At 42.8% G+C, this 26885-nt stretch overlaps 1 protein-coding gene across 1 annotated transcript; it reads right to left on the reverse strand.

The window, feature by feature from the left end:
- Positions 1–2171: 2171 nt before the first annotated feature.
- Positions 2172–21355, reverse strand: LOC125393556 (pancreatic triacylglycerol lipase). The gene is made up of 13 exons (XM_087907733.1): positions 21337–21355; positions 21156–21201; positions 19891–20045; positions 16669–16791; positions 15597–15731; positions 12206–12317; positions 10550–10669; positions 10314–10433; positions 9460–9578; positions 6956–7085; positions 5802–5910; positions 5055–5219; positions 2172–2292 (listed from the first exon to the last, which is right to left on the reverse strand). The coding sequence occupies exons 1-13, from the start codon at positions 21337–21339 to the stop codon at positions 2229–2231; spliced, it is 1401 nt and encodes a 466-aa protein (XP_087763859.1). The 5' UTR covers positions 21340–21355; the 3' UTR covers positions 2172–2228.
- Positions 21356–26885: the final 5530 nt, after the last annotated feature.

Here is a 26885-nt window from a genome sequence, read left to right on the forward strand (position 1 = left end):
GACACCCCCAGGAGTCACTCTACCCGTGATCTCGCTCGAATTCCTTAGCAACTCTTTGTAATACTTCTGTATGTGACTACCCTAAAAACAATGGCCCATGATTCTCAGTTAAGGAGGTTGAACCACAGTTGATTTATTCATGAGTGTGTGTAGTGATATTTTATTTGTGTTTTAATAAATAAAATTTGCCTGAAGATCAGAGGGCAAAGCTACCCACACTAGTCATCCATACAGGCCAGGCAGTGGTGGCACACACCTGTTGTCGGGGGTTTCTATCCTGCCCGGTTCCCAAAGAAATCACACAGAGGTCTATATTAGTTATAAACTGATTGGCCCATTAGCTCAGACTTCTTATTAACTCTTATAACTTTTATTAGCCCATTAATCTTGTCTATGCTAGCCACGTGACTCGGTACCTTATTCAGTGAGGCAGTCACATCTTGCTTCTTCTGTGGCTGGGTCACAGACTGCAGACCAAGCTTTCCTCTTCCCAGAATTCTCCTGTTCTCATTGACCTGCCTCTACTTCCTGTCTGGTTGTCTCGCTTATACTTCCTGCCTGGCTACTGACCAATCAGTGTTTATTTAAAATATAATTAACAGAATGCAGACAACTGTCCCACACCACACACCTTCAATCCCAGCAGCCACACTAGTTAGCCATAGAGGCTGGGCAGTGATGTACACCTTTAATCCCAGCTCTAGAGAGGAATATAAGGCAGATGAGACAGGAACTTGCTCTTTTTTCAGTCTGAAGATTTTGTAGAAGTAAGAGCTCTCTAGTTGGCTGTTTTACTTCTTTGATCCTTCAGCTTGAACTCCAGTATCTGTTTCTGTTTTTTTTTTTAATCCATGCTACAGGTGTGTCCTGTCTTTTTTCTGAGAACCCCTTTGTTCTTTTAACTCTTTCACCTATAGGAAAATCTCTTCACTAAACCCAACCTTACTTCACAAAAACAAAGAGACCTCCAAAACGACTTCGGGAAAAGTAGGTCCACCACAAAATGGCCAGGGATCACCCCTGAGTTACACAGCTTGGCTCTGCTCCATCTGAAAGTGGCACTGGTAAATGGAGTTAGCGTCCAGGATATTATTCGAATTAAATGAGTAAATGGCACATGGTGTGGTGATATTTTGTTTGTGATCTAACAAATAAAGTTTGCCTGAAGATCAGAGTGTGGAGCTGAGCCACTAGTTAGCCAGAGAGGCCAGGCGGTGTTGGTGCGTGCCTTTAATCCCAGCGCTCAGGAGGAAGAGGCAGACATATCTCTGTGAGATCAAAGCCACCCTGAGCTGCATGAGACTGATCCAATCTAAAAGAGAAGCTGAGATAGGCAGTGATGACTCACACCTTTAATCACAGACCTTGGGAGTCACACGCCTTTAATCCCAGCACTAGGAAGGTGGAGACAGGAAGGGATATGGCTGGGCAGAGAGAGGAATATAAGGAGAGAGGAGACAGGAGCTCAAGGCATTGAGTCTGAGGACTTGTGGAGACAGGATACCCCTTTCTGTCTGAGGATTTTTTAAGGTAAGAGCTAGTGGCTGGCTGCCTTGCTTCTCTGAACTTTCAGCTCTCACCCCCTAATATCTGACTACAGATTTTTGTTAGCAAAACCAATTAGAAACTGTGTAACAGCACAGAGTACTTAAAAAGAACCCAAAACTCTTTTAAGCAGAAGGCATATGTTGGGGAAAATGTCAACACAGAGTGGGCCATCAACTGTCTCTGTGGATTCACTCTGGGAGGAGCAGGGTGAATGTCATGCTCTGTTGCTGTTGGATATCTGGTGACAAGTCGGGGAGTGTCCTGTGCCTCCTCCTCACTGCCTGTCCTGCTGTCACGCGTGGGGTGTCTGATCAGGGGGAGGCACAGATCACAAAGACAATGAGAACAGAGGCTAGATTGAGTATGTCCCTGTGGGCCAACCAAGAGGAGATCCTTTGATCCTGGAAGTCTGACTGCAGGCATCAGAATAGCATTGGTAACCTTATGTGAACACCGTGGTGGTTGCCATGTATGTAACGTTCCCAAGTATGACTGCCACATGGCATGCATCAGAATGTAACCATTCACACCAGCTGAAGATCTGGGATTTTTAACCACCACATGACAAGGGTGTCCCTGTGCATAGGGGAACTGACAGCGAAAGACACAAGAGACATAACGGATTGCTTGGCTGCTAGACTTTATTAGCAGCTAGATGCAGTGATCCCGTCAGCAAGCTCTTAATATGCCTCCAGGGTGAGCAGGACGTCCTCCCTCACGGTGTTGGAACTGCAGAAGTTGAACCTGGGGAGAGAAAACGCCAAGAGGTCACTTCTTCCTGGCACACAGCTGGTGCCATTGTGTTAGGTGTGAGGACCACTCTAGCTCTCCTTGAGTCTGAGCGAGATGTGCACTCAGCAGTTGAGGCTGGCCACTGACTTTTGAAGCACAGAATCCTTCAATCCAAGCTTGTTTTACAGTTGTACAAATAGAAAAAAGGAGATGCTACCATTGGATGCCCTAAAGAGCAAGAAAAGCTTGTTTGTCCGATTTATCAAGTAGTTAAATAGTCTGTTAAATACTGAACACTCGGTCAACCAAAGCAACTAGGCAAGAGCAGAGAACGGCGCATAGCAGGAGCCTACACAGAGCCCATGAGGTCGTACGCTAGCTCGCCGTTCTCAGTTTAATTCAACACTGAACTGCAATAACTGAATTTCTCTGTAAGCAACACTTGTGACACTTTGGGTTTAATTTACTCTAATAAAGTATATTAGCATGTGTAAAGTGCATGGCCTTTAAAAAGTATTCAGAAAATCCACTTTTTCCCTCTTCGTGTTGCTTCCCCTCCATGGTCTGACAGCTTTGCAAATGTCAGGATAAAGGTTAAGAACCAATATTAATGAAGGCTATGCAATATCTATATGTAAGTAAATATAGACATACTGGAGTGTTGCAGTTTGGTCACATTTAATGAGCTTGCTGCAGTTAAACTTCATGCGAATTCTGGCATTGAAGTTGTGTGTGGTTATTTGTAAAATTGGGATAACTGTGGGAATTGCCCCAAAGGCAGATACATTTATTATGATCACTTTATTGAGCATTGGTTGACATAGAATAAATTCTGAACATTTAAATTTAGATGTTTCTCCAATGGAATTTGCGTTAGAAAAGGAGAAGTGGAGACTCTCAGGGAGAGAAAAGAGACCAGGTGGAGAGGCAGCGAGGGCAGCTTAGAAATAAAAACTATTCTTTGGAAGGCTGTCAAGGTGGCTCAGCGGTTAAGAGCACTCAATACTCTTGCAGGGGACCAGGGTTTGATCCCCAGCACCCATACGGAAGCTCACAGCCATCTTTAATTCCTATTTCAAGAGATCCAACACCCTCTTCTGGCTTCCACATATATACACATATGCAGCACTCAGACACAAAAAATTAAAATAAATTTAAGAAATAATGAAAAGTAAATTTAGAGGTTAGAAGACTCAGGGGCCAAGGCACTTGCTGCTAAACCTGAACCCCTGAGTTTGAGTGCTGGGACCTATGCGGCAGAAGGAAAGAACGGAATCTTGTGTGTTATCCTCTGAACTGCACATACACCATGACACACACGTTTCCCTCATACATACATGATTACAGTAAGTAATTAGAGTGATACACAGTGCTGTAATGAAGGTATAAAAGCCTTGTTCTGAAGCTTTAGATATTAAACAAAATAATAAAAACTTGAGCCCCAGTGTGTAATGCAGCAGACATTCTGATGACCGTGAGGGCTACTCAGAGACTAACATGAACGGGTAGTGTATGCCCATGGCTACCCCAGAACAGCTGACGGCTCGTGCACTGGAATGAAGTGGGGGAGCGTGATTTTTCGTTATACTATTCAGAAGAGCATGTGATTTAAAATTATAGGTATTTTCAGCTCTGGAATTTCCGTTTAATATTTTTTGAGTGAGAAAAGTCTATTGAACCTAAGAGTTCTGTGGCTGTATTGCAGATTGGTGTATGCTTGGGTTTTTAAGACTTGGCCAACTTGGCTTCCAAAGTGGTTGTTGCATTTTCATTCAGTGTTTACTATTACTCTATAGCCTTTGCTTCCCTTTCCCCATTTTCATGTCTTACTTCAAAAAACAATTTGTTCCCTTTTCCCCCAATTTGTTGATTTACTGATTGCCTCAAAATTAAAAGCACACACATTTTTTAGCTTATCATAGTAAATCTACAAATGATACTATAGTAGCTCTCCTACAGGGTGACGACCCTCCAAGACTGTATTGCATCTTTCACTTATACCTAACATATAAAGCTATCAAATAAACCAAAAAATATTATTTCTCAATAGTCAATTGCTTGAAAGGGATTTTAAGAATGCCTAAAATATCATGTATTTTTGAAATAATTACTTTTTTATTTGTTATTCATGATTCCTTTCTGTAGATTCATTTTCTGCTAGAATAATGTGTTTGAAGATTTGCTAGCATGTTGTGTACTGCTGACTTACTGCTGAAGCATTGTCTAAGTGCTGGTAGTTTGGAGAGAATTTCATTCTCATCTCTAAAAAGTATTTGTGCGTTAAGGGGTATGTGTCCTACTTAGCATTAGCTGTCTTTAGCATAGTCCAGAATCCCCTGGACTATCCTCCCTCTACACCTCTCTAGCAGGCTGCGCTTTGAAATCAGTTGTCTTCTTACCCTTACTCTCTGAAACTCTGAGAGCCTGAGGCTTATTTCTGTTCCTTGATAGATTAATGAGTTCCCAAACAACTGACGTGACAATTTGGTAAACTCCTGAAGTTTAGGGGACAACACACACACACACACACACACACACACACACACACGCACGAGTCACACACATGGTCTAAGCCTGTCTGGTAAAGGAAACATTCTTCTCCCTGGTCTATCAAACTGGCACTCCTAATATTTGCCACTGTCTCCTAATGACACACGAGGTCTTAGGAAGTAGACCTCTCTGGGGCATGTGACTCTGTAGGAGATGTAGTCTCAAAGAAAGAGGAGAGTGCTGGATGCCCCTTGACCTTTCCCTGCCCGTTTCTTATCGCTTACACTCTGCCATCGTTTCTTTCCACCGTGATCCTCGATGCCCCCACTTTGGGTAGAGTTGGGTTGATCACGTTGTTGTACCAAATAAATTTAACCTTCTGCACATCCCCGACGTCCACGGCAGAGTCGATCTCACTGGTAAGAGTCTTTCCAGATTGGAGAGAGCCCCTGGGGAGTGAGGAAAGTGAAAGCAATAATACACAGCACAAGAAACACATGCACAAATTAGCATGTGTAATGCATTTGCACATAAACTCATGTGTGATGCATTTGTGTGTGTATGAGTTTCTAACAGCTTAGACTGTTTCTTGGGTTGAGTTGGTGATGGGCATTTACCGATCTACTGTATTAAATATGTTCACACAGTATGCTAGGTGGTAGCTTTTGCTGTTGACAATTTTAATTACTTCAAGGATCATGAAACTGGAAACGGGATTTTACACAATATAGTACATTATATTATGATATAATTCATTTACCATATTTGTATTATCTTTGCCTCAGATTTTTTTAAGGGAAAGAATTATATACCACTTATGACTCAGGCATTGGGCATCAGAGTAGGCACAAGGGTTTGTGGAGATAGAGCAGAGAAATTAGATAGGAGTAGACTTCTGAAATGTGTCAAGAAGATGTAAGTATGAAAAGTATTCCCTCCATGCTGTATGTGATGATACCGCCATGTGGTTATGAAGAGCCAAACTCTTATGCAGTATGACAGTGAGGAAGAGCAGATAATATTCTACTCACTTGAAAATCTCGTACTGCTTAGAGTTCCCGCCATTTCCGAACAGGGAGACCAGGATGTGTCCTGTGACTTTCTGTCCAGACAGAGTGACAGTCACCTGGTACCTCCAGCCTTCAGGAACAAAATTGTCACAGAATATCAATTGGAGAAAAGACACAGTGAAACCAGATTAATTAAATTAATTAATAAATTAATAACTAATAATAAATAATTAATTTAGATCCTTAGATCCTACTGCACTAGAATTTTGAAAATTTTATACACAGTATTAGCAAGCCTACAGATGTCATAGTCTCAGCCCTGATGAGTGGGAGTTGTGTAGAAACTTCTGAAGTTCATAGATATTTTGATTTTCAAGTCAAAGGACTTGGGAATATATTTGTCTTTGCAATTCATTGTTCAATGTTCTAAGAACTCTACCTTCAGAAGGCATCAGAAAATAGTAGAATGGGTTATTTTGCTGTATTTTTATTGATCACCAAGTTGTAGAGTCCTGCCGTGTTTCTGTGTAAGCAATCTATATTTTTTAAATTCTATAGTTCTATTTTTTGTTAGCCTTGGAAATAAACCAATTTAGACAATCAAAAGAAGGTCGCCTTGGTACTAATCCATTGTAAACTGTTAGTCTGCGTCTTTAGTGTTAGCCTAGGCCAAACTGAAGGAAGAATACATTTTGTCTTTAGTTTCATAGGGCTGTTAACCCCACACACACACATCCAAGTAATTGTCTTCCTCCGTACCTCACCATTCCACACCACCAGGGCCAGCCCCCATGAGTCTACTGTCCTAAACACATCTCTGCTCTGCCAATCTAACTACTCCAGATGCCTCAGAGACTACTGCCTTCTGGTACAAAATCTCAAAATTCTGTTCAACAAAACCTATGCCTGAGTACAAGAGAATGGAGCCAAGGAAGCCTTCTGAGTTCAGCTCCATGATAAAATGTGAAAAAGTTCGTTTTTGTTTCACGAGTAGCCCAGGCGGTGTGCCCAGCCCTGCTACTCAGACCACAGCGTTACTTTATGTGGCCTCGGGCATTTCCCATGGTGCAGAGCCATGTTTAAAGCTTCCACATGGAAATCGGTTTCATCGTTATCAGTGAACACGAGAAAATACTTTGTACTTGGAGTGTAAGGGAAATAGATTAGAAACGTACGAGCAAAATTACTGGCATCGCCAGTGTTCAGGTAGAACGTCCGGCCGACTCCACTAGTTCTCCCAGAGTATCTGTCAGCATAGTGGCCCATCTGTGGGCATCCTCCGCTCGGGCAGGGGAAGCACTTGTCCTGGGGAAGCAAACGAGGAGTGAGGATGCTCTTTCCTTACTAGTGGACCATCTTGCCCATCTCATTACAACGGAAGCATTCTGACTTGCATGCATTTATCTTCTCTTTTGCGTCTCCAGCTTAGCCCCTTTGCCCTAAGATAGCCATCTGTCTAAAGAATTGTTAGAACTTCATTCATATTCATTCATTCTGTTTGTACAAAAGATACAAGCCACAGCCTTTGTTGTGGGACTCAGGATTTGGAGCATGCTAAGCAGGAGCAGTATCCTCGAAGACTAGAATCTATTTTGGAAAATTGAATAAGCAAGAGTAGGCGGTGACAATCACTGACTTCAGAGGGCCAGAGGTTCAGCTTAGGCCTCCTCTGCTCCCATGGCGTTCACTTAGTATGTGATTGCAAACTCACGTTTTAGAATTCTCCCTGACATCTAGAGAAAAATCACAGAGTTAACCATTACAGCTTAACCAGGTGTCTGGTGACTGAAGCAGACAGAAGAAAATGTCCTCCCCTGTTGGGACAAGAGTTTATAATAAAAGAGATGGACAGTGGGAGGGGAACAGTCTGGGAAGATATAAGCGGCCCCATTCCCCTTCACACCTCCACAGAAGGCTTTTCCTTAGGAAAGTCACGTGGAGAATTGAATCGAGACATGATAATGGGGCTGATAGAGACTCTGGGTCAGAAGCTAAGCGGGGGTGGGGATGGGGGGACTGTACCACTGTGAAGTGGCTAAATGCACTTGGAAGAAGGGCAAGTGACAGTAGTCATTTGTGGCCCAATCTTCATCTTGTGTTCTGTGAGCCATGCTTTGAACTTGCTGACCTGCAGAAAGTAAGTTATTTACTGAGAAGTGCATCCTGATTCGACCCAGCAAACTGGCCGAAGTAGGTCTGTGTAAGACCAGAGAGATGTAGAAGCCCGTTGATTTTCTAATCATAAACAATCTTGTGACTCCTGAGGACCCTAAAATCATGCTCCAACGGACCCACTCCGATGTCTACTGGAGTAGATGTTCTTCACGTCATTATCTGCATATGCAGCAAACAATTCATTCTCCTCTTCCTCCATCCCTCTCTTTCCCATTAACCTCACCCAAGCCTCCATGGATAGCCCCTGAGGGAATTTACGAAGCCAGAAGAGTAGGCAGGTGCTAGACTTCATCACGAGCTGCCAAGAGCACAATGACACTGAAAGAGACAGGGATGTGACTCAGAGCCCAAAGTCGCCAAGAGACCGTGTACCGAGGGACTACTGTGTGCCCCAGGTAGCTGCCTATATAGAACACACACTAACAAGTCACCACTAGGGTGACGTGACCCCGTACCAACCTCTTAGATGCAGAGACATCTGTGAGACTCAGACACAATTTTATATAAGGGCCCAGTGGCCTCTGAAAGGACCGTTCTGCTGTTAAATCTGCCCCTGCACTAACCAGAACGCCTGAAGATTTCACCCGTCTGTGTTCTCTCCTCTCCGTCCTCGGGTATCAGAAGAATGTTTCCAGTCTCTGTATGTTCTTACCGTACTTATACTGTGAATTAGAATTAGCACCATTTTCTCATGATAACCAGAATTTACTCGGTAATCATTTACCACCACTTCTGCTGTAGGGTCATTAAAATAAATCATCTCATTAGCATTTCCTCTCAGATATGTTGAGATTTCCATTATGATTTGCATATACAGATGAAGGAATGTCTCAAAAGGAGGGACTAATGTTTTCTGGAGTTCTTCAGTCATTGAACAGCGAAAGCATAATTTTATCTCATCTTTGACCACCAGGGTACACCTCTTGGTCATTTTGATTGCCTTGATCCTTGGTTCACTCACTTAAAGTGTTCCTTATTAAATTACACAGGTTAGAGATATTTATTTGAAAAAAAATTAGTGTGGGAAGAAAAGTCAATCTTACAAGCAGCACCCAGGCAAACTAGGCATGCCACATTCTAAAACATGTAAGAACCAACCAACCTTGGTGTCTAAATAATAATTAAGAAAAACAACCAAGATTCAGTGACATCAGCTATTGTGAGTACTGTGAGAATTCCAAGAATCTCCACATGGCCATAACTTCACAGTTTAAAAAGTCAGGAATCAAAGATAATTTTCCATGTTCATCACATGCTGTCAACACAGCTCAAATGTCTGCAGGCTCCTCCCTCCATTTAGGATGACTTCTAAAACAAATGCTCATACCTGTTACATACACAGGACATGGCATCTTCAAGCTGAATTCTCTGAAGTCCTTGATCACTTCGTATTAAGGTGTATTCCTATCGTTAAGGGTGGGTATAATATGACAGCACAGCATGCACTGAGTGACGTCACGGGCAGTGAGCCACGCTGGTCTTTCACTGAAATGCAGGTGCTTACCGAGGTGAAATCATTGTAGGAGGCACAAGAGAAGCCAGCGAAGCCAGTTGGGTTGAGGATGCTATCTGTGTAATACTTGTAACTTCTTAAATGATTACAGGCCACAAAGTCACGACTCCCTGCAAAGTCAGACATGATATCAATGACAGATTTTGCTTTTCTAAAAATTACCACTGGGATGAAGATAGAGGGCATAGATTAAACTTCTCTAATGGATGTGAACTCCTGACAGTCACAGCATAAAACCATTTATGATAAGCATTCATGACATGTGATCTGAAGTTCAGCACTAAGATTAAAATAACTGAATGTTGAAAGGGAAGGTAACTAGAGAAGAGAGAGATTGGTCTGGATAGTCATAAATGCAGTTTAGTAACATGTTCCATGAATTAGGTTCTTTAGAAAACGTTTACATTTTTCATTACTTTTTAAAGTGTGTGTGTGTGTGTGTGTGTGTGTGTGTGTGTGTATGTGGAGAGAGAGAGAGAGAGAGAGAGAGAGAGAGAGATAAATGAGTGGTGGAGATCAGAGATTATGGATACCCCTGGACCTGGAGTTACAGGTGGTTGTGAGCATCAGTGGTGTGGGTGCTGGGAACTGAACTCAGGTCCTCTGCAAGAGCAATATGTGTCCTTAGCCATTAAGCCACTCCAATCCCCGAGTCAGGTTCTTGAGATAATAACTATATTTCTCAAAGTCCCTGATGCCAACTTGTCCCTGTGGAAGCCTGTATCTACGAGATGTAGTTAGAGACCTCTGCAGCACAAATTAGAGGTGGCATGGCACCATCAAGTTTAACAGCGTGGACCACAGCTGTCCCCTGGTGAAAATCTCAGTCTCCATGATGAGCTTACCTTCCCAGATTCCATCCATGTCAACAATCTGAGAGAGAGCATTCTTCTGGCAGCCAGGCATCTCTTTTCCTCCATTTGGGAAGAAATCTAAGTGACCCACGGTTTGGCTCATTCCTAATCCTGAAGAAATTTTTAGAAGCAAGGAAAGGTTTGTGTTACTTATCGATGCCTTGAAACATTGTTGACTAATGTAAGGCTTCTGCCTAACATCTGGACAGGCATGTTTTAGAACTCACCCATGTTGGGAATCATGGGGGCAGCATCTGTGTGAATGGCATCCACAAACTGGGCATCACTAGGGTCCAGTCGGACAACTTCGGGTGTATTCTGAAAGTAAGGTTCAGCTGGGTCCAATCCTAAAGCAAATAATCCGTGTTGTAAATTGTGTTGGCTTTCAAGCACATCTAACTTTCTTCATTAGTTCCATACATGAGTGTAAGCACTGGCTGTAATCTCAAATTACCCAAGGGAGAAAGAGATCACATCTTCCTCGCTCATCACCTTCTGAAGAGGAAGCTGCCTTTAGGTTGTTTCCTATTTGTTTGGAAGTGAATTTGCCTCTACTTAAGGATGTTTAGTCTGGACAGAATCCTGGTCCCTGGCAGCAGAGAAGCGGTTGACTATGAAAGACATGGACTATAAAGCTCCCAACAGACTGTAAGCTCCCAGAAGAATAAGATCCCAGAATGTCATAGCTCCTCACTGAGCAATAGGAAAGAACATTCTGGAAGAATTTCTTTTTTCATCAAATTAATAGATAGAAATTTGACATAACACCCATCAATCTAATGCAACTAACGTTTTTCAACATATAAAAAATGACAGAGGCCAAGGAGATGGTTCAGAGAATAAAATCTTCATCATTTAAGCATGACTTCTGCTCCCCAACACCCACATAAAAGCCAGGGGCAGCATCCCACTGCTATAACCCCAGGACAGGGGGTATGAAGGCCAAAGGATCCCCAGAACTCATCGGCTATCCAGTCTAGCCAATTGGTGATCTCCTGTCTCTAAAACTATGATAGCATATGCCTTCAATCCCAGCACTCTGGCAGCAGAGGCAGGCAGATTTCTGTGTTTTCTGCCATCCTGGTCGATCCAGCAATTTCTAGGCCAGTCAAGGATGCATAATGAAACCTTATCTTACGGGGTGGGGGAGAGAAGACACCAACCATATCTGGTCTTTGAATATACATGAATGATTCATACACACACACACACACACACACACACACACACACACACACACACTACAGACACACACTGCACACTTTACAAGTTTTAAAAAGAAAAAGAATTGCCAGGCCAACACAGAAAGTTGGAAGGCAGAGGAGGAAATCAGTTGTCCCCTGTTGTGGCCATGTCTTGGATCCAGCACGATGTCTTTTTCATGAGGTTACCTGAACAGTCAGCTTGCACAAAAAGTCCCTTTAAACACAGTTATCAGCACCCAGAAGAGGCAGGGTGCTCCCTTCCCTGTGGCTCTGCTTTGCATCTGGCCAGACTCAACATCATCATTCATCCATACCGAAACAGAATTCAGGGAGCTTCAAGTATGGGAAGCTTTAGTGATGGGTTAGACTCCACTGCTTGTGACATTTATTCTATTTGTGAACCTCATCTTTCGTGAAGATCTGAGCACGGAGGAGATAACAGAACAGTGACTCTGGTCCTTGAGCCTCACTTTTGGTGTGGTAACTGCGTATTTGAAAGAGGATACTGTAACCTGAGCCAAGGTCAATCACAAAGTCACCCAGCCTGACTTCTGATCATGCCACCCAAGTGGGACAAGCTACAGAGGACTCTGCTCCAGATCCCCATCCTGGCCTTCCCTTTGGATCTCACAGAGGCCACATGTGCTCTGATTTTGAGCTTTTGTTGTTGCTACCAACCTGTGATTCGTCCAATGGCCCCATTCAACCTCTTTCCAGCTTCACCAGCAACATGGGAGCCCAGACTGTGACCAATGATATGAACATTGGATGGAGAATAGCCAAAGTCAGACTGTCAGGGAGGGAAGCAATCAAGTTGTTATCCAAGATGTCTGTTGCTCTATGTTTCTCCTGTTTCTCTTCTCTCTCTGTGTTTCTCTCTCCTGCCTCTCTCTTCCCTCTGTGTGTCTCTCCCCTCTGTCTCTCTCTCTGCTCTCTGTGAGTCTTTCCTCTCTCTCTCTCTCTCTCTCTCTCTCTCTCTCTCTCTCTCTCTCTCTCTCCCCCCCCCCCACTTGTGTGTCTTTCCCTCCTCTCTGTGTGTCTCTCTCCCCTCTGTGTCTCTCTCTCTCCCCCCCCCCTCTCTCTCTCCCCCGCCTCTCTCTCTCTCCAGTCTCTGCATGTCTCTCTCCCCTCCATGTGTGTGTCTTTCTCAGCTGCTTCTGCCTCTGCATAGAAGGCATGCACCTACCCATGCAAAGACATGTTTCTTTGGCAGCCATGCTTTTGTACTGAGTACACTTCTCTACAGACATTTGCTGTGTGATGCCAATTCTTCTCTGCAGGCTTTGGAAATTCATGGAAAAGGAAACTGAACAAGTGCTTTTAAAAATAGGCTTATGGAGAAGCTTTAATATCCTGTGGTATTTTCTAAGAATTTCCAAAGAGGGTCTAGGAGCTTCTACTCCCACACAAAGCAGGAAACCGAATGACTTACGTGGTCTGAGACAGATGAAAAATGACTTTTCAATGACTTTCTTTTGGAAGCTTTACTGATGCTTTTTATATTTTGATTTTCTAATTGAAAGCTTTTAATGTTATCTATATCCTATAGCAATTTTGGTAAAGTATATTATGTGAACAACAATAAAACAATTTTTTCCTGTTAACTGATTCCCCCATGGTTCAGACACTATTTTGTGCAAATTCTTGTTTCTATGGTAACACAGTTATTTGTGTAAGTTCATTAAGAATCTGTTTTTCTTGAAACAGGGCAAATTTTGTAACAATGGTTATATGACAAAGGCCTTAACCAGAATACATATTTCCTAACATGATCAGATGATGGCTTTATGGATTCTATGAGAATGTCTACTACTTCCAGGAAAAGCTGCCCAGGAATCTTAAATACGTATTTCCATTATAGTGTTTCTAGCCTCAAGGCGAATCAAAGGCCACGTCCTAGACATCCCAGGATCTTAAAGTTATGGCAGAGGCCTTGAAGAGAGACGACTTCATTAAGTGCCCTTCATCACTGAGAGCTTCACTTGGCTTCGTATTCTTAAAAGCCTTTTAATGTCTAAAATAAGCTTTCTTCTAAAAAATTCTGACAAGGGCCTGAAGAGATGGCTCAGTGGTTAATAACACTGCTGTCTTTCCAGATACCTGGGTCGAACATGGCAACCCATGGCCACCTATTCCTCCTGTCCCATGGGATTCAGCACCCACTTCTAGCTTCTGAGGAGGCCACACATGCAAGTGTGCACAGACATAATAAAATTCCAATGAATGGTTTAGAAAGAGCCAGTCATTGTTCCCACACATTAATCAAGCCAAGTAGAACAAGATGAATCTTCTTTTGACAACAATTCTCTCACTATGATTCTTTGCTAAATAGGGGAAGGGTGCTTAGAAAAAAATCAAATCTTTGTGCGTCTCTAAAAAATATAGCTAGCTTAATCTTGAGATCAGCACTATCATGCTAATAACCAATAAAACCAGAACAAATTGAATTTGTTAAAATTCACTAGAAACAACCTCCACACTGTTTATGCAAACTCTCTTAAATAAATACATACATAAACAACTTTCTGAGAAGAGGTATATAGCTGAACCCAATTCTAGATGGCTTTGCATTTTTGTTTCCAACCTGGTGGAAGGCCATGTCTCAGCACAGGAATGTCTTGGTCAGTTGTCATGTTAGCTTCAGGGTAGTGGTCTGAGCAAGAACTACTTTTGACATGGCCCCCAAATCACAGAAAATAAAAGTAAAAATGGCAAATGGGCTATATCAACTTTCAAAGTCTCTCTCTGGCACATTGTGAAGATACCTACAGAATGAGAAAAAATATTTACAAACTGTAAAAGCAACCAGAAAATAATATTCAATGCAGAAAAGGTGCTCAAATAATTCAATAGCAAAAATAGGAATGGTCTGATTTCATAAATGGACAATATACCAAAACAGACATTTCTCAAAAGAGGTATAGACAGCCAACGGACAGATGAAAAAAATGTTCTACATCACTCCTTGTCGGCAAAATACAAACCAAAACTATGGTGAGCTATCACCTAACTCCACTAAGGATAGCTATAGTTGGGTTGGGGGGGGCTGCAGAGATGTCTCAGAGGTTAAGAGCACAGGCCGCTCTTCCAGAGGTCCTGAGTTCAACTCCCAGCAATGACGTAGTGACTCACAACCATCTGTAATGAGATCTGGTGCCCTCTTCTGGCCTGTAGTCATATATGCAGGCAAAACACTTCATGTGTATTAAATAAATTAAACTTTAAAAATAAAAAAGAGTAGCTAGTGAGAGAAAGATTAAAGACAGTTCATGCTGTCAAGAGTGTATAGAAAAAAACCCTCGTACACTACTAAGGGAGACTGGCGGCATGATCGTTGTGGAAAGCACCTTGGAGAATCCTCAAAAAGTGAAACAGAAATATCCCACGACACAACAACCCTACTGCTGAGTATGGGAAAAGACACCTGTACTCCTAATGTTCATGAAGCATTATTCATAACAGCCAAGAAATGGAAGCATCCTAAGTGTCCATCAACTGACGGATAAATAAAGAAACATGGCGTGTATGGCATGTATACACTATGACTTGTCAGGACAAGGGTGACATTCTGTCTTGCAAGAACACAGGTAGACCCAGGCCAAGTCAGGCATAGAAAGATAGACGCCACATGATCCCACCAATGGTGGGCCTGAAGAATGATGATCTTGTAGAAACTGGGGGTGGGACTGTGATTGCTAGAGGCTAGGAAGCCTAACAGTAGTGAGAAGTGGGAACTGGTTGATCAATGGGCACTAGGAATAACCAAGTGAGAACCTCTGGGGTGGTATTGTATGGTGAGGTGAGTGTAGAATACAAAATGTAAATAAATTTCAAAAACAAGAAGTGATAACAGATGACTTCACCTTGGACCCACGTATTTATCCTGATTTGAACACAACAAAGCATAAATTTCATGAAAGCACTACATGGTGCTCATCAAATACGTTCAATTTGTATATATCAGCTAAATATGTTGACACATAAAATGCTCATGTCTAGAGTTTTCTTTTGGCAAGAGAGTTGAGGGAAGCAATGGGTGTGGCTTTCTCAGGACGCAGGGAGCACTCACCTGGAGGGCCTTAACCAAATAGGCGATCTCCGCACCGACGATTTGCACGTTCTGTGTAGCCTGAGTGTACCCAGTTCGAGAGCCACCTTTCCAGTCCACACAGATGCAGTTCGCATTTTCCACCTGGATTATGTTCTGGCAGGAAAGGCACACAAGAAGGATGTAAGCAATCCAGGACCTTGATTTGTTACTAACACACTCAAAGACCAGGTAAACTCTCTCCTCGACCTGAACAAGGTCGGGCACATATTTCTTTTAGTCCAAAAGTTATGACCAGAACACTTAGTTGGTAATGGATACAGAATTCTTCCTCAAGCCTAGCACTGAGGCAGACTGAGGCACGGCCCCTGTGGGAACTGTATTCTTGGTATTTCAACTGCAGCAGCTGCATAGACATTTTTTTTTATTTTAAAAATGTAGACGTGAGTTATCTCATTAGAGCATGCCCGTGTCTTAGGAGTCCACTGTGCCTTACTAGAAAGCTCTTTCACAGGACAGCACCAGATGCTGCATATCTACCGGAATCCATAGATAACTGAATCAACAATAATGTTCCTTCATTACTAAGGAAATTTATTCTATTTGGTATTTGGTTTTCTCTTTTCAGTGTCCATTATGACTGGGAACACAGCCAAAGATGAAAGAAAGTAGAATCATTTCTGCAAAAACTTCAAAGCCAGACGTGAAAACCCTCACAGTATTGCTAAAATTGGCTACCAGAGGACCTCAGGGCACCTAGTGACAACCAAAAGGAGTTTGAGTGAATGGAGTCCCTTAGCTCTTCATGTGGAAATTCAAGGCCAGAGAACAAGGGTTCTGTGATCAACCAGGAAGCACCTGTGGCAGTTTCTCCAGGAATGTCCCCATATGTGTCATTAAAGGCCACCCACCAACTTCACGGTCCCGATTGCCCCAGAGCTGCCGTATCCACCACCACCACCTCCCTCTCACGTGACAGTCCAGGCTCACAGGCCTCAGAGGCCTCCCTGTGCTGTGGCCACCAACGTTCCTTGCAGGTACAGGGGCAGTTAGCGTCTGCGACTGCCGTCTCAGGGAGAGTTCCCGCCCTCACCTTGCAGATATCGGACAGCCAGTTGTCTTCCCCCTTGTCTGTGAATCCATGAACGACAAAGTGGGTTTTTCTGTTTGTTTTGAAATTGGAGCTCCTGATTTTTGATGCATCTGCGGTAATCACCTGTTTGCGAAAGTATTTCAGGTCAAGTTCTTCTAGTAGGTGGTGGTAGGCAGGCAGGGACTATTGGGATTTGAGATCCTTGGGAATAAGAATTCTCATGTTATAGCTAAACTACGGGGCCACCTAAAAGTCAACACCAAAACTGCAGCTTTGAGATCATATAGCCTCTATAATTGGTGATGAGGATCTTTTCTGCACATAATGAGAATGTGTGTCTGTATGGTGTATACACTCACACATACATATGTCATGAATCTATACACACAGGATATATGTGCTATATATGTACTATATGTAATAATAAAAAATATGAAACAATATGAAAGGTAATAGAGGTAGTAGAACATTTATAGACGTTTATAACTTATAAGTTAAATAGGTAGACATTCCCTGGAAGTTTATGAAGGTGTAGGTTTCACCATCTGACTAATCATCCCGAGAAGGCTAGAGTATGTATTTCCTACTCTGTAAATATTCCTTTTGAAACATGACCTTTCCTTGCCACTGTGATAGTTGGATGAGGCAGAGCCCTCAGGCAACCACACAGCTCTTATGAGTGAAATGATATGAACATTGTAGGGTTATTACAATTATTATTAGTTATTGTGTGACTGAGCTCCTGATAAAAGGATACATCACCCCCATTTCTTCCCATACTTCCCTCCCCCTCCTTCACTCCCTCCTTTTTTTTCATGGTACAACAGGAAGACTTTCACCAGGTTACACTACGAATTTTAAAAGCCCTAGACTCCAGACTTTGATGCAAATGAATGTATATATTTTATAATTTACCAAATTAATGATACTATTAAACCACTCTCCTTCCCCTTCCAAAAATGACTAAGACAGGAAATTGGTCCCAGGAGTGGGGCTGTCATAATAAACACCCCCAAATGTGGGTGCTGCTTTAGTGGAGAGTGGAGAGTACTTGGTACAGAGGAGCAAACTCAGAATAATCCTATTTTAGTGTGAATGGAACATGGACTAGTGCTAGTGAGCACTCTCCATGAATGGACCACCAGGACAGGATTAGTGAGGACTCTGAAAGAAAGAAATGACCATGGTGGAGCTATGATTGTTTATGATTATTTTCAGAGACTGCTGAAGTGATTATGATCAGCGTGCAGATAGAAACGTGTACAGAAAGGTCATTTTCATGAGGCATCCAATAGAAACAGAGAGCAGTGCATTGTAAAAGGCAGAAAAGGCCGTCTTCATTTTATAGCTACAAAGAACTTAGCTGAGCGGTGTTTTCATGTTTTAGGACTTTGTAAAACACAGAACTTAAAAGCAAAAGACTAATTGGCAGATGAGATACCAAGGAAGCAAAGTGATCAGGCTTCTGTGTGGATACTTTTCACTGGATAGGCAGGTGGAGTAAAAATTATTTCAAGGTATAAGTTATAACAAAAAGAGAAGCAAACAGAGAGCCTGGGAAAACGTGCAGCCTGGGCATGTAAGGAGTGAAAGGGTGGCTTGAGCAGAGCAGGGCGGGTTTGTGCCCAGTGACAGCGTTACAAAGGGGAAGCCAAGTGACACGCATTAGCATGGTGGCAGAAAGAGTCCCAAGGGGCTGGAGAGATGGCTCAGTGGTTAAGAGCATTGCCTGCTTTTCCAAAGGTCCTGAGTTCAATTCCCGGCAACCACATGGTGGCTCACAACCATCTGTAATGAGGTCTGGTGCCCTCTTCTGGCCTGCAGGCATACACACAGACAGAATATTGTATACAATACAGAATATTGTATACAAAATAAATAAATAATTTTAAAAAAAAGAAAGAAAGAGTCCCAAGATCTTGGAGGCTGTGTCTTCTTTCATAGAACAAGAGCTCCACAAAAGGTGGACCTGGACCATTATCCTTGCCCTTGCTGATAGAAGCTGTGTTTAGTCTCGGAGGTCAAAACAGGAGTTCACTTGTGGCTCAAGTGTGATTCAGGCCACCCCTCTAGAGAAAACACCCAGTAAATCTTGGATATACGCGTTATTCTACTCAGGCCTGCAGAATGCAAGGGCTGGAAGGCATTAACTTTCATCTAGATGTGCAAGGCATTTGTGGATAGCCTGGAGACAAAGCCAGACTATGAGATGAGGTAGACCCCCACAGGGAACCACTAGGGCAGTGCCTGGTGGAGGCCCTGAGCCCTCAGCACTGGCCGCATGCTGGCATCAGCTCAATCTGTAGGTCTGAGGGTCAAGCCTATGAGAACTGCTGTGTGGACTGAGCCCTCAAAACAGTGAGCACGGTTTGGAGGCCCAACTCTTCTTTCCCAAGAATATTCTGGAGGTTGTTTGTAAAACAAAAAGTTGTTTTTGAGTTTAATGCTATTATCTCTGCTTGGTTTGCATTTACTTGGAGGTGGATACTTTTTTCTGGGACGTTTCTTCCATTTGGAACAGAAATGTCTGCTCTATGTCTGTGCCATAAGTATACTCTGAAAGCAGACATATTGTTCACTCTCACGGACTCAGGACTGTCTCAGGATGAATCATGCCTTGGGTCTTATCTACATCAGGTTTTGACAAAGTTTTGAGCTTCAAGACTGGAGGTTTGTAGCAATGTGTTAAGATGTGGCTACTGGGGAAAAAGGAGTATGTTGTGTATGGAAGGATGTGGATTTGGGGAAGTTAGGATGGAATTATTGATAAGGGAAGTTTTTAATGTCACCTCTAAAAATGTTAAAAACTTAATTATCACTGACACAATGTTAAGAATGAGGGTTCCTCATGGGTGATTAGGTCATGAGGACTCTGCCTTCATGAGTGGTCCTTGCTAGCATTGGAAGAGTGGGGTGGTTATTGCAGGAGTAGGCCTCCTTAGGAGATGGTTCTCTACCCTTCCCTCATCTTTCACACACTTTCCCTCCACGTGGCATTGCTCACTGTTCTGTGATGCATTGTGGAAGCCCTTAGCCAGGGGCTTTGAGGGTCTACACCTTTGATCCTAGAGTCCCCTTCTTCTACATCTGTGAGCCAGGCAACCATCAAATTCTAAATGATTCTCTGTAGTACTCTCTATGGAAGCACAGAACACATCTAAATAAAAATCTGCTATTACATAGAGTTGGAGTCAAGTCCTAAAGATGCAGGAATTCTCTTACTTGGTAATTGTTGGTGTTCTCGTTAGTGTAGAGGAGGAAGCGGGTGTTGACAAGGTTCGGAGACCAGGGTAACACTTTGAGAGGTCTTTCCAAAGTTCCTCCATATGGAGAATCGTCAGTGAAGCAGCCGAGTCTATCATAGCAGACTTCTCGTCCTAAAGTCACCCAGTGTGTCAAGGAGTGAGTTTAGCCAGAATGTTCTTTTAATAGTGTCTTAGGCAAAATATGAGTTAAGTTTCATCTTGTGGCAGTTTTTCTTCCTCTGTTTCCCCAAACGCCCCCTGCTCACACTCATGAAGCAGCCGAAGAGGACAGTGCCTCAGCTGCAGACAGCCTGCTGGTCCTCACGTCTGGGACCATGGTGCTCCCATGTCTCTGCCGACCCCCAACGAGGGACTCATTTCAACTTCTCAACCCAATTGTTTGATCACTGATACCCAGAAACAGAGGTGCCTTGGGCCCCAGTTACTGATGGGCACTGTGTGTATGTTGGCTCTTAATTCTCAGTAGCCACCATTTGACTTTGTACTTAAGGTGGAGACGCTAAGTTCCATGCAAGACCAAACTGGGTGTCTCCATCTTGGCTGAAATGTTTGAGGACTAACCTGGGTCCTGTGATGAAGAAAGCACTCAGACAAAACATCTAGGGTGTAACACAGCCGTAGGCTGGCTTGCTGGTCTAAGAGGGTGTCTGGAGCAGTGTTAAGACCAGGTTGAAGACAGAGTAAGAGAAACGGGAGCTGTGGAGGATGCTTTCTCTAAATCTTACTCTGTGCCTGATGCTGGACACGATGATTCTTTTATCTTAAGCATCGCTCTAATGTTGAGAGATTTCATTATCTGTATTTCACATAACAAGATACCAAAGCTCAGAAGGCGTAAGGATTATGTATTACTCTTAGAGTCATAGCATTAGTTTGGTGAAAAGAGATTTTGAGCCCCTTTCCTTGAATGCAAGTTATGAGTGTGGGTCTTTGATCATAAATGTTAATGTTAAAGTTCAAATGTTTATCCAAATATTTTTGAGAAAAACTGAAAATGAATATATTACACATTTATGCTCATCTGATTTATTTGTGTGTTTACGATCCATTTGAACAGGTCATGGGGGTTTTATCCAGCAACATAACCTAAGTGCTTGTATTCTTATTCCGTCAAACTCACTTGACTCCTCATTTTTATCATGGCTTGAACCCAGCTGTCATGGTCATCGGGGAAGAACCGCACACTGAGCCTCTCCCATCTCCACACACATCTTTTCTTACCAGCTACTGCTCCCAGGAGCACAGCAAATGTCCACAGCAGCAGCATCTGCACAGAAGTAAAAACATGGCTGAGTCTGAAGAACTCAGGTTTCAAAACATTGACATAATTACGTTCACTCAGACTTGTGGGGAAATGGGGGCACTCTAACGAATCAGTCTCAAAATCGTGTTCCTGACTCACCATGGCGGATCCGTCAGGTTCCACTGACAACAGGGGAAAGCTGAGATGTTCTCTTATAGGAGAGCCTTATCTTTCTAAGCAGTGTCATGGAAAAGTGGCAGGAGAAGGGAGAAGTTCCAAGGACATATTTCTAATTTTAATCGCAGATAAGCCCGGGTTGGTAGAGTAGGTTGTGTTCCAAGGTGTTCGTGGGAAGATGAGAAAGTGCTCGATGTGGAATGTTCTCGACTGGTGTGCTCATGGACCGCCCAGAACCACCATCTTTAAAAAAAGATATATTTGAAAGTTAGCTTACTACTTTATTTACACATGTGCTTTGCTTTGGTAGCTCCTGCTCTCCCACGCCTCCCATTTCCCTTCCTTTTCCAACTTCTACTTTAACATTTCATGTGCTATTCTGTCGTCCCACCTCTTACCCTCAGAACATCTTTTTGAACCTTTACAAAGACCCCTTTCTAGATTTGCTGCTTCCAATGGCGTTACTGACCCCAGGCACACATATCTGGCCTTTGGAGCTTAGGTTCTGCCCGTGATAAAGAACGCACAGGATTTGTCTTTTACTGTAGGCTCACATCCACTTCTTAGTGTACAGTTTGAAGTGCAGGACCGAGTGGGTGGCCAGTTTCCACAGACTTGAGTGTCCACATGAACCAGCACACATGGCTTTTCTGTTACCTTTTCCTCCTCCCAAACACAGAAAAGGAGAGGCCATCATAAGAAAGCAATTCTCCTTAGAAAAGCAAGGGAAGGCTTCTGTTGACAGTCCAAACTACTCAACTATTTCTCAAGAATATCTTGTACAAGGAACAAATGAGAATTGAAAGGAATTGTATGTATTGCTAAGAGCACAGAGGCATGGTGAGTGTGCCAATCGCTAAGGGAATTATAAATAAGACTGGTGGTTGATCCCCATGGGTTCAGATATTTGAATGCTTAATCACCAGGGAGTAGCACTACTTGCAAAAGATTATGAGTTTTGACCTAGTTCAACAGGGGTGGGCTTTGAGGCTTCAAAAGCCCTCACCAGGCCCAGTCTCTCTCTCCCCTCTCTCCTCTCTCCTCTCCCCTCTCCCCTCTTCTCTCTCTCTCTCTCTCTCTCTCTCTCTCTCTCTCTCCCTTCTTCCCTCTCTCCCTCTCTCTCCCCTCTCTTCCTCTCTCTCCCCTCTCCTTTCTTCTTTCTCTCTTTCTCTCTCTCCCCTCTTCTCTCTCTCACCCCTCTCCCCTCCTCCTCCTCTTTCTCTCCTCTCCCATCTCCCCTCCCCCCCCCCTTCCTCTCCTCTTGACCAGTGAATCAGGATGTAGAACTCTCAGCTCCTTCTCCGGCTCCATGTCTTCCTGCCTGCTGCCATGCTCCCTGCCATGATGATAGTGGACTATACCTCTGAAACAGTAAGCCGCTCCAATTAAACACCTCTTTTTATAAGAGTTGTCATGGCATCTCTTCATAGCAATAGAAGAATGATTAAGACAAAGAGAAAAAAAATAAAAAGTTTTGGGGAAAGTGTTCTGGAAACTTATGCTAAGAAGAAATCTGAGAGAAGATATCTGGGATGTTTTCAGTTTGTGGCAGTTGGTTAAAACCAAATCAAATTTCTTTTAAGCTTTGTTTATTTTTATTTTATGTGTGTGTGGCCCACATGTATGTCTGTGAACCACATGCATGCAGTGTCTAAGGAGGTCAGAAGAAGGCATCAGATCCTCTGGAACTTATAGGTCGTTGTTAGCCATCATGTAGGTAGTGGAACTGAACCTGGGTCCCCTAGAAGAGCAAGCAACACTCTTAATATCTGAGCCATATCTCCAGGGCCTATACAGATTTATTTTAGTGTGTGTGTGTGTGTGTGTGTGTGTGTGTACCTAGAAAATTTGACAAAGGAAACACGAAAACGATGCAGGGGCAGAATTCCATGGAAGCAGTGTTGGCATATCCCCAGCCAGTCCTCCTCTCAGCCTGTCCCCTCTTCTCCCTCAAAGCGACTTCTCCAGCCTTCCTCAGGTTTCCACCCAAGGCCCTTAACAGGCCTCCCCTTAGCACGTTTCCCACTTAAGACATTCCACACCGAGTCACAGGCCACAAAGACAGAGGGATGGAATTTTCTGGAACACTTTTACACACCTGAGCAGGTAGCTGAATGCTTGCTACATGGCAGGCCCTCAAGTCACTGATGAATAAATGAGCAAACCGAAAGAGAATGAACCCAGAAAGCCATGTGCTTTGCAAACTGGCTGCAGTAACAACTGCCTACACCATCCAACAGCAAAGAACTCCAAATGTTCTCTTAATAATCATTTGCTCAGTTAAACACAGTTCAAACTGAAAACACAAACCTTCCCCAAAGAGCTTAGGGCCAGAGCCTTGTGTTCCATAGCATTTATTCATGGTAACTTTATGTTGAGCATGTCCCATAGGGTCTATCATGAAGTTTCTAACCAAATAGCTCTGTTTGCAAAGGAGCTAAGGCTTCCCTTATGCAACACCCTGATTCTGGCAGCTTTATGATACCAAAGGTCAGGTGAGGGAAAGAAAGGCCTTGAGACACCTGTGTGGCCAGATAACTACACTGGTGCCAACCTGGGTCTCATTTACCCAGTCTCCAGAGAGCCTGCCTTGAGCCCCACCCCCTTATCTAGCCCTGCCATTGCCAAGGCTGTCCATGGGAAGGAAGGCATGTTGACCTCAGATTCCAAAGTTCCCTGAGAAGAAAATTCTAGGGCTCCAGAGAGGAGTAAGTGCTTTGTGCCTTCAGAATATCACTTCACTAAACACGAGGCTTCAGTCCCAGAAAGTGAAATGGGAGTCAGCATTCCACCCTGATTCATTATCTAATCTGTAAGAGAGAAAAATTAGCGTGCCTACATTTTACTAATGTTTCCGTGCATATGTATTTTTACATCAAATCCAGTCCATTTCTGTGAGAGGTGTGTTTTCCTCCGCAGATTGTGAAGTTCAGTCTAGAGGCGCTCATCCCTCCCACTAACCCCGGCTGTCCTGCCATTATCAGCGTGTAGAAGCCCAGTGTTCTCTGCATTGCATTGATACAAAGTTCGTCTGAAGAGTGGTCAGGAGTGAACACAGAGGTGGTTTAGAATAGGAAGCAGATTTGCACACGTTTTTTGAGACTCCACTTTTGTTACAATCAAAGATTCCTCTTTACTGCTCAAGTGCAAATTTTAGTAAATAAAATCTCCATTGAACGTGGCAATTACTTCTTGTCTAGGCCCTCACAATCGTTTTTCAAAAAAAAAAAAAAACCCACACTTTCTTTTCATTTGCCAGCACCAAAAGATGCATGTTTTATTTCTGAAAAATGAATGAAAATCATCAGTGTCTTAATCATCCAAACAAGGAATCGTGCATACTCAGAGCAGAGCCCTGACTCTCCGTGTCTGCCGTCTAGAGTATATAACCATACATATAACCATGTATAACCATGTATATAACCATGCACGTAAAGGCTATACATGCATGCAAAAGCATAATCATGAGGATAAACCTGGAACATGTGTGATATTTCACAAATATTCCTCTGATCTGTCTAGGACATGTTTACATATTTTAAGACACTATGATAATTTCCATGGGAAGAAATGTGTTTCTTCTCCAAAATCTTGTTAATGATAATTTTGAAAGCATGGGTATATTTTTTGGGAGGTTAAATGGAACATCGCAATCCCTTACGACTGGTGTTGTTTGTGTTTGAAAACACATCTACTTTTTAAAAGCATATTTGTTTCATCTGTGTGTGTACATGTTAAGGTGATTGCAAGCCACAGCACACATGTGGAAGTGAGTGGATAAAGTGTCCTCTCTTTCACCACATAGATTATAGGAACCAGACTCAGATTCTCAGACTTGGCAGCAAGCTCCTTTCCCCACTGAACAGTCTTGCTGGGCCATGTGGCAGTGGTTCCCTAACTGCTCCCTTGTCTATTCTATCTACACTGCCAGACAGCCAGATATGCCATGGAGGTAGTCCTGTTACTTAAAATCTAAGTCCCCTTCCCACAATCTGTTTTCTTGGTAAGTACTGCTCACAAAGAATATAATACACGACCCTTTGGGAATGTCATTGGGTCAGACATATATTTCATTGATGGGCTGCACACACTCCAATGCCTAGCTCTTCCAAAGCAGCAACAAAAGAACAAAACCCATGACCTAATTTGGACCCATGCCAGAAAGTACTGCTTTAGTTGAGGGAATGTGTTAGCCCTCCCAGGAACGCTCCCTCAGGAATACCCTCACAGGTTCACCTAAAGCAGGGTTCTCAACTTTCCCAACACTGCGACCCTTTAATACAGTTCCTCATGTGGGATTATCCTCAACCGTAAAATTATTTTGTTGCTACTTCATAACTGTAATTTTACTACTGTTATGAATTGTAATGTAAATTTTTTGGAGATAGAAGTTTTCCAAAGGGGTTGTGACTCACAAATTAAGAACTGCTGGCCTAGAGGATTTTCTGTTAGTAAATTCTGGATCAAAATGCCAGTTAAGGTAATCAATCCTCTTGAAGGTTCTGTAAATTTTAATGTCTCGTCACTGAACCCAAGTGGTCCTAGGCTTTTCTTTGGTTGGACCTTCTATTTTACTTTTAATTCAATATTGTGACTCACTAGTGCCCAAATGTTCTATTTCTTTCTTTTTTATGATTTAAATGTTTTTATTGAGCTCTACATTTTTCTCTGATCCCCTTCCTGTCTCTCCCCTTGCTTTCAACCCTCTCCCATGGTCCCCATGCTCTCAATTTACTCAGGAGATCTTGTGTTTTTCTGCTTCCCATGTAGATTAGATCCATGTATGTCTCTCTTAGGGTCCTCATTGTTGTCTAGGTTCTTTAAGATTGTGATTTGTGAGCTGGTTTTCTTTGCTTTATGTTTAAAAGCCACTTATGAGTGAGAACATGTGATAGTTTTCTTTCTGGGTCTGGGTTACCTCACTCAAAATGATGTTTTCAAGTTCCATCCATTTGCCTGGAAAATTCAAGATGTCATTTTTTTCTGCTGTGTAGTATTCCATTGAGTAAATGTACTACATTTTCTTTATCCGTTCTTTGGTCGAGGGGCATTTAGGTTGTTTTCAAGTTCTGGCTATGACATGCAATGCTGATATATATATAGTTGAGCACATGTCCTTGTGGTACGATTGAGCATTTGGATATATACTCAAAAGTGGTATTACTGGGTCTCGAGGAAGGTTGCTTCTTATTTTCTGAGAAATCGCCACACTAACATCCAAAGGGGCTATACCAGCTTGCACTCCCACCAGCAATGCAGGAGTGTTCCCTTTACCCCACATCCTCTCCAGCATAAGTTGTCATCAGTGTTTTTGATCTTGGCCATTCTTACAGGTGTAAGATGGAATCTCAGAGTTGTTTTGATTTGCGTTTCTCTGATGACTAAGGATATTGAGTATTTCCTTAAATGTCTTTCAGCCATATTAGATTCCTCCATTGAGAGTTCTCTGTTTAGGTCTGTAGTCCATTTTTTAATTGGATTATTTGTTCTTTTGATGACCAATTTCTTGAGTTTTTTGTATATTTTGGAGA

The sequence above is a fragment of the Myodes glareolus genome, chromosome 7 (genome assembly GCF_982192425.1).
Source record: "Myodes glareolus chromosome 7, mMyoGla1.1, whole genome shotgun sequence".
Classification (NCBI taxonomy): domain Eukaryota; kingdom Metazoa; phylum Chordata; class Mammalia; order Rodentia; family Cricetidae; genus Myodes; species Myodes glareolus.